Below are 8,549 nucleotides of genomic sequence, written 5' to 3'. Positions count from 1 at the left end.
TTCGACTTTACATTTTTCAATTGAAAATCATGGGGTGACGCCTCCCCTCTACATTAAGGGGTTGGAACACTTCAGAAGTGTCATAAAAGACATTTGGCTGCCTGCTTCAGGTTACCCAAAGCTGAATTTCCTGCAGGTGGGGCAGGCAGTTCCACTGAGAAAAATATATTTAATGATATTATATTATGGCTTAATAATCGGTATTTATCAAAGGCAAAACCAATAATCTTCCAGAAACTTCATTTCTCAAGCTGCAGAATATCTACAATACTAAACTACACCAATTCCCCCTTGCGGAAAAAAAGGCAGTCCAAAACCTGACCCCAATAGGCAAGAGAAAAAAATAACTTCAAATGCAAAACAGTGAGGTACTACCTGCCTCTCCCAAAAACGCCCTGTGGGTGAGGCTGAGAATCTGTAGAGTCTTCCCTCTCAATATATTTTCATCTAGAAGAAATCTCTATGCAACCCCATGCTTTTGTCTCCTGCAAGTTTATAAGCAGCGTTAGTGACCACCAGAGACGAAACGCTAATTACCAAGACTCTTTTGATCTCTGGGCCCGGACACAAGCTCCAGTATAGTTTCCAGCGAGTCCAGAGCCTGCGAGTCCGAGGATGAATCTACAGTTAACATACCAGCCTAGGTCTGGATCAGACATTATAAACTTTCCACGGACCCTCCCCCATTTTAAGGAAGTACAAACTGTTGGTGCTGCTGCCTTAGTGTGCTGCTAAAAGAAAAGAAGCCCAGCACTTTTCTTTGAATTCAGGGGACAGATTAGGGAAATAAGTTTTTAAAACTGTCCATGTCCACTGACTCTCTCCCTTCCCCACCTTCTTCCTTCGATTCGTTTGTGCAAGTTTCTTCTTTTTTCCTGACACCATAATGGGATTCGCAGTGGTTTGTGTAACGAACAAAAGTCACTGCCAAGAGAAGCGACTAGAACAGATCACTAAAAGCAGACGGAGAGGGGTGGGTAAGAGGTGGCCTCGGAGGAGGATAATGGGAAGCCGGTCTCCTTCCCATCTGGTTTCCAAAGCCCCCTTCATCTTCCAGGTAAAATGAATGTCCCTTCATCCATCATCCGCAGTGAACGCCCTCCCCCAGGCGAGCCGACAATCTTCTCTCTGATTAAACCTATTAGCCCCGAGCTAGGCGGCTTTGTGGAGCCAACTGAGGCTCTCCATTGTGGCCTTTGTCCGCGGAATTTAAGCATTTACATAATGCATTAGCACGGAACTCAGCACAGGGTCGGGACATCGCGTGGCCAGTTTATCAGCAGCTCCCTCACATGGCGACTCCCGGGGACCACCCTCGCGGATGCGCCTGGTTCCGGCTGCAAACGCATAGTGTTTAGCCTCCCGTAGGCACTTCAGGATCGCTGCGCTTTAAGAGAAATCGGTAACGTTTCCGTGAGTAAACCGAAGCTTGGGCCGTGTGACCCTAACGCCAGGAAAAAACTAGACATGAATCCTCCTTTCCTGGTGGACGTTGGGACCTCACGGTTTTTCATGCTGACGGTTGGGCTGCCGCGCGCTAAACGGCCACTGGTACTGTGGAGCGCAGAGGGTCCTCGAGTTCCAATCGCCTGCGCTGGGATCCTGACTCGAGGGTAACAACCCCATCCACCCGTGTTCTTCCTGAAAGCACCAGGGATTCAGGACACTTTAAAGGGGCGGGGGAGATATCATTTTGAGAAAGAATTTGCAGGCTATCCAGGAGCGCACACTTGGCAGAGTGAATGCAAACTCTTTAGGAAGCCAACGTCTCTGGGTATCCATCCCTTCAGAAGGAGTGGTCCTACTCAGAAATCGCGCCCAAGGAAACTTTCCACTGAAGAAGATTCCGAAGTTTTGAGAACGCGCCCCAGTCTCAGGTGCAGGATCTGTCGCGTGGCCACGCCTTCGGCCTCTAAATCGGCCGCCTAAAGGCCAGAGTACTTCGGGCTTCAGTGCAAGACAGAACCCACGGCGAAAGGGGGAAAAGGTGCAGAACGTGAGAGCTCTGACTCTGCCCGCGGGCTTCCAAAGAACCCTGGGTCCTGCTACCTCCGGGCGGGGAGCAGTGCTCTCACCAGCACCCAATCAGTGCGCTCGCCGAGTCAATGACCGCGTTCGTCCCGCCCCCCTCGACGGTGATAAAAGCCGCTGCGAAAGCAGTACTCTGGACTAAGGCGCGTGGTTCTGCACCCCAGCACCTTCCGCTAGGTGTGCTGCTTCTCTCGCTCCTCAGAGCGTGGGTCTCACTGTCCCCGCGGTCCGCAGCCACACTAATTCCTCACCCTCTTCAGCCCGCAGTCAGAATTGGCAGAACTGCTTTCCAGGCTTCTCTCCCTTCCCTCCTTTTCTGCCTTCCTCCTTAGCAGTCGCTTTACCTCGCGGCTTTGGGTCGCTGGCGGGCCTGCAGGTGAGCAGCCGCGCAGCGCCACTGTCTGGCGAGTTTACCTTGCACAGCTGGACTCGGGCCAGAGCAGCTGCAGCAGCACCACTCCCAAGACTCGCTCTTCCTTGCAGAATGAAGAACCCGATGCTGGAGGTGGTATCCCTACTGTTGGAGAAGCTGGTCCTCTTCTCCAACTTCAGGTTTTTCAGTTTAGACATCCCGGGAGAAGAGAAAGGATGGAAAAAATTCTATGAGGTCAACTGTTTCCTCCGCGGCGACGTACTGGAAGTGCCCCGGACCCACCTGACCCACTATGGCATCTACCTGGGCGACAACCGTGTCGCACACCTAATGCCCGACATTTTGTTGGCTCTGACCAATGACAAGAAGCGCACGCAGAAAGTGGTCTCCAACAAGCGTCTCATTCTGGGCGTCATTGGTAAGGTGGCCAGCATCCGCGTGGACACAGTGGAGGACTTCGCCTACGGAGCCGACATCCTTGTCAATCACCTGGACCACTACGTCAAAAAGAAGGCTCTGCTCAACGAGGAGGTGGCCCGGAGGGCTGAGAAACTGTTGGGTCTGACCTCCTACAGCCTATTGTGGAACAATTGCGAACACTTTGTAACTTACTGCAGATACGGTTCCGCGATCAGCCCCCAGGTCGACAAGGTAGGATGTGTGACTCTAGGGAGTTGGGCTCGGTGGGGACGCCCCCCACCATCTCTGACCTTTTCTCTTCCCTAGTAGCAGGAATCTTGTGTACTTCCCCCACTATTTCCACACCATTCACCATTCTTAAGAGTTCTAGATTAAGTAAGGAAAGCTCTGATGTTTCTAAGGGAGACAAATTAAGTAAAATAAATGTCGAAGAGCCTTGCAGGATATGCTCAGGAAAAGGCTGTGGCCATGCAGGACCGCTTCCAGCAAATCCAGAGAGCAGCCCTGTTATTGCTGCAGAAGTCATCAGATATATACACAACCATAGTAGTTCAAATGACAAAGAGCAAGTGGCTGAGGGGTCTCAGGAAATCTTTTGCAGGTACTTGCAACTTTTCCCAAGAATTGCAATTGGAAGGAAGGTGTGTATTGTATTTATTTAATCCATAATATTATAAACAAATTGTGTGCCTTTAAAATAAGGAAGTGTGCATGTTTCTCCCTCTGTAAGCTCTCTGGAGTGAATTCCCTTAGCTTAATATAAACTACCAAAATGTCCTGCTATTAAGAGGACATCCCTGATAAATCCTTTATTTCTGTTTTTTGCTTCAGAGAAGTTTTTTCCTTGTACTGTGAATCTTTTCTTGTATTGACTTTAATCCCCATCTAACTCCCTCATTGTTAACCATCCTTTATCCATTAGCTCCAAAGATAGTTAGGGCATTTACAAGTTCCCCAGGAATCAAATCTATTGATTTTTCAAAAAGAGCTCTTTAAATGTTAGAAGGTAATTTTTACAGGTACTTTGAAAAAATAGTATTACAATTTAAGATTCTTAAATGAACCACAAATCCAAGGGGGTCAGATTGTTTTCTTTTGGAATCTCTTAACTTTTAAAGATAGTCAACATTTTAAGCCTCCTACTTCATTTGCAATTGGAAGCTTTCTCAGCCTTCACTGTAGTTGTTAAAGAGGTATTGTTAATATTCACTCTTCTTAATGGAAACCTGGGTGAACACACTCAATGAGTTTTCATATTCCTGTTCACATTTAGATGAAGAATCTGAGTAAATATAACCGCATCTTAGATTTTTAATTGCTCCACATCTTACTAATTTTTTTACCCAAATGGGAACTCCCTGCCCCACAAAGCATGAAAGTATTATGTTTTTATACATTGGTGTATGAAACCCCTGTAGATTTTTTATAGAGCTCAGCCTCAATCTAGGAATTCTTTCCCAAGCAAAATAAAAATACAGTTAGAACACTGTGAAATGATTCAAGAATCACAGCTCCAGTCCAGGCCTGTTTAGAAATGAACTTGCCCACATTTACAAACACTGTCTCTAAAAGTATACAAAAGGAAACACGTCAGATTTACTTAAGAACCAAGCAAATCATTTCTCCAAGGAAAAACAGTATTTCTATCTAGTAATTAGGAGTTACTTCTTCAGGGAACACATGGAGCACTGTATTATATATTTCTACAGAAACAGAGTACAAGTGCTTTTTAAAGCTAGTAAAATAATCTGCAAAAATAACTAGTTGTAGTAGTTTTTCATCTTTGGAAACTTTGTCAGGTTTAGCAGCAGTGGAGAAGTGTTTTAATTACTGTTGCTGCATAGCACCTCTTGTGAAACTGAGTTTTTGTCTTCACTTTGAATGGTCTAACAAACAATTTTGGCCACAGACTAGATTTCCTCAGGGGGAAAAAAAAATCTTCATCCCCAAATTTTCTAATTCTAAGAACTGTTTTTTGAACTTTCCCAGAGAGAAGTAGGCCATTCATAATAAAGAAATTCTACTTTTTAGAAATATAAGGAATTATTTGATTCTGGATTCGATTGTTGAAGTCTCCATATTCAAAGCTATTATCATCTTAACATGAGCGTGTTAAAGTGGTCTCTTACTTAAATTCATGTTGAAAAAAAAAAAAAAAACACAAAACTCTCCCAAAGGTTTTCCCTCAGAAAAACACTGCAGTTAGTTTGAAAATGAACTGGGAAAGAACCTTTTAGTTCTTTGTGATAAATTCTTTTTACAAGTTTAGAAGCCATAAAACTAAGAGATTTTGATATTGCTTTTGATCATCAGGATTTTGTAAATCATAATTTTATAATTATACTTTATAAATCCTTTTAGTTAGTAACTATTACAATGCCTTATGCTTTTTCTACTATGATTTTTTTTTCTGACTTTGCTAATACTGGTTTTTTCTTTGCCAAAATGAATGTGAACAGAAAATTGCTCTACATCTTACTAATTTTTTTACCCAATGGAAACAGAAAATGTTTCATTTTCTGTGAATTCAGCACTCACAAAAGTGTCCCTACAGGCTTCTTGATCCCTTTCTAGAAACTTCCTACTGTTTAGTACCTCTAGAGATGCCTCCTGGGCTGATGGCCAACTGAACAAGAACTGGAACATTAGAAATGAAATGCTCTTTGAGAGAAACTGCTTCAGGGGAGAATTCGCCCCAGTTCTTAGTTTGCCTTCACTAGTAGGATGAAGAAGAAGCAAGTATAACTGTATCAGGACAACTTACTTACCTAAATATGCCTTCTGGTATTTCCAACCTCCTTTTCTAACTGTCCTGAAAAATTCATTCATTTTGATCATCACCACTTTTAAGACAATGTACTTATTAACTAATGTTTTAGTTTAGTAGAAAAGAAACAAATCAGGGCTGAGGTTGTGGCTCAGTGGCTGAGTGCTCGCCTAGCATGCATGAGGCACTGAGTTCGATCCTCAGCACCACATAAATATAAAATAAAGATATTGTGTCCATCTAAAACTAAAAAATAAATACTAAAAAAAGAAAATAATTGTTAAAAAAAGAAACAAATCAAATGCTTGACCTATAAATAGATCAACATCTGGATGATTAACAGGATGTTTCTCTCTTAAATAATATGTAAAAGTATGAACAGGGATAACTATGCACAGTTAAGATAGTATGTTAAAATATACAGTCATTCACTGAGAACAAATTTTGAATGGATCACTCCTGTGAGGACAGAGGATATGGCAGTAATGTATCTGTTCACCACAGACTTTATTTCCACCAGAAGTAAAATTTAGCAGTTTTATGCCTCATCAGTTCTGTGTTTAGGAAATATATCTTGAAGGAAACATAAATCTAGAAAACTACCCTGTTTTCTAGTTGACATCTTTCTTGACTTATTTAAAATAAATGAAAATCAATAAACAATTTTTCTCATTGCTTAAAGTCTAAAGTGGAAATTATTTTTTACTAGCATTGACTATTAATATCTTTTGCTATCTTATGAGCAATTTAACAGAAGACTTAATGATTATTAAATATGAACCGTATAAAATTCAGCATAACAATCTATGATATAAATTATAAGAAAGAAACTTCACATTAGTTTTGTAGAAAAGAAATACTTAAAATGTAATTCATTATTATAAAACTTGATTAAGGAGCATCTCAAAATCCCATGTAATGTGAATTTTATCAATAAAGGTCAACTAGGAAAAAATTTTTAAAAATATACAGTCATGCATCCTTAATGACATGAGAAATGCACAGTTAGGACATGTCATCATTGTATGAACATGATAGAGTATACTTACATAAGCATTATCATCTTACTGGGCTATGTTCTATGTGTGGTCAGTTGTCAACTGAAATGCCACTATTGTGACTCATGACTATATTGAACTTGTTTATTCTCTCCTTTAAGAACTTGGAAACCAGCTGGGCAAGGTGTGCACACTTGTTGTAATCCCAGCAGCTTGAGAGGTTGAGGCAGGAGGATGGAGAGTTCAAAGCCAGCCTCAGCAAAAGTATGGCGCTAAGCAACTCAGTGAGATTCTGTCTCTAAATAAAATACAAAATAGGCCTGGAGATATGGCTCAATGGCCGAGTGCCCCTGAGTTCAATCCCTGGTGAAAGAACTTGGAAACCCAGCTGTGGATGCAGCTCAGTGGTACAGTATTTGCCTAGCATGTGCCAGATCCTGAACTTGAGCCTCAGCACTGCAAAATAAATAAACAAATTAATTAATATGGAAATATTCCCAAGGCTTTTGGAAGCTAAAACAGGAGGATTTTTTTTTTTTTTTTTTTTAAGCCTCAATGTTCTAAGCCATCTTGGTCAATATAACAAGAAGAAAAACTTTGGAAACCTCACTGTCCAATACTCTATAAGACACTATAAGAGAACTTTAAATCATATACAATGCCATGTTCTGGAACAAGAGCTTAAATCTAGTATGAATAGAAAAACTCTTAAAAAATGATAATCGTTAAATTCTGGCAGTGACAATGATGAGGTAGAGATTCTCAACAGTGATAATAATCATTATAATACTTTACATTTATATAACTTGTAGAAGAATATAAAATACACTGTTGCATAGAAGATCTCATTTGATCCCCACAGTAGCCATGGTATTTCTATGAAGAGGAGTTGACAGGTTAAATGACTTGTGTGAGATCACATGGTCAATAAGAGGTGGATTCAGGAATTCAACAGAGGCCATTGCTTCCAAGTAAAATGGTTTTTCTAAGAAAAAACTACACGTTAAGAGAATGCATTACTGAAGGTGATTTCCAGTAACCAATTTATGTGTGCATATAATTGATGGTGAATATAATATATTTAGACAGGGAATGGGATATGACAACAAAATGAGACTAATTTTATGCCTTCAGATTTTAAGCCTTATATAAAGTTATTACTGACATTGAGCATATTTAGAATGGTGAATTAGAAAAACTGAATTCCCCCTAACAATAAACTTAATTCTGTTTTTTTACACAGTATTAGAGATTTTTCTTATGTAATTTTAGAATATGCTATTAATACTAACAAGTATTTGAATACTTTTAACCTTTCATCTTGAATAACTTTTAGCTTTCTGTAAAATTCTGTATTTTAAAATTTATTAACCTAGTTGTTTGTTGTAATATTTCACCTATTCAGGATATAGAATCAAGAAACTGAGTTATCTACATTTTAAATTTTTTCACATATCACAAAGGAATTTCTAGTTCTCCTGGTAGACAGAAAATAGTTGTAAAAACTGTTTTGCTATTTGTTATATGTGATTCTTTTAGGTTTAGCTACCTTTCCTAATATTCTTAACTTTTATTTTCCAGTTTTTTGAGATGCTGAAGATAATTATTCGTGATCAGAGAAGTGTTCTTGCTTCAGCGATCTTGGGATTGGTGTCTATAGTCTGCATGGGCCTGGCATCATATACTACCTTTCCTGCAATTATTATTCCATTCTGCTTATGGATGGTTGCCTAATTACATGTCCCCACATTAGTGTGTATGTATTCTCCAAGTAAATGTATTTATATTTATAGAGCACAAATCACTGTAAGCCTTGTAAAAAAAAAAAAATGTGACCTGTAACCCTGTGTTCTGGATAAAAATGTGATTAAGAATCACACCAAGTGCTTACCATGTAAGCCCAAGAACAAAGGCTTTCTGAATCTTCTCAGGCAGTTCTGTTGCAAAGCACCATCCAAAC

At 40.3% G+C, this 8,549-nt stretch overlaps 1 protein-coding gene across 1 annotated transcript; it reads left to right on the top strand.

Annotated features, from left to right (window-relative positions):
- Positions 1-2,515: 2,515 nt before the first annotated feature.
- On the top strand, positions 2,516-8,323 carry Lrat (lecithin retinol acyltransferase). The gene is made up of 2 exons (XM_027926559.1): positions 2,516-3,055; positions 8,171-8,323. The coding sequence occupies exons 1-2, from the start codon at positions 2,516-2,518 to the stop codon at positions 8,321-8,323; spliced, it is 693 nt and encodes a 230-aa protein (XP_027782360.1).
- Positions 8,324-8,549: the final 226 nt, after the last annotated feature.

This window comes from Marmota flaviventris, chromosome 7 (genome assembly GCF_047511675.1).
Source record: "Marmota flaviventris isolate mMarFla1 chromosome 7, mMarFla1.hap1, whole genome shotgun sequence".
NCBI classification, from domain to species: domain Eukaryota; kingdom Metazoa; phylum Chordata; class Mammalia; order Rodentia; family Sciuridae; genus Marmota; species Marmota flaviventris.
The sequence above is the reverse complement of the archived record's forward strand: the minus strand, read 5'-3'. Positions and strand labels throughout refer to the sequence as shown.

What these genes read in the sequence shown, in the direction of transcription:
- Lrat (XM_027926559.1), top strand. Translation starts at nt 2,516, where the DNA reads ATGAAGAACCCGATGCTGGAGGTGGTATCCCTACTGTTGGAGAAGCTG. An exon ending in TCAGCCCCCAGGTCGACAAG is followed by an intron (nt 3,056 to 8,170) that starts GTAGGATGTGTG and finishes TTTATTTTCCAG; the next exon opens with TTTTTTGAGATGCTGAAGAT.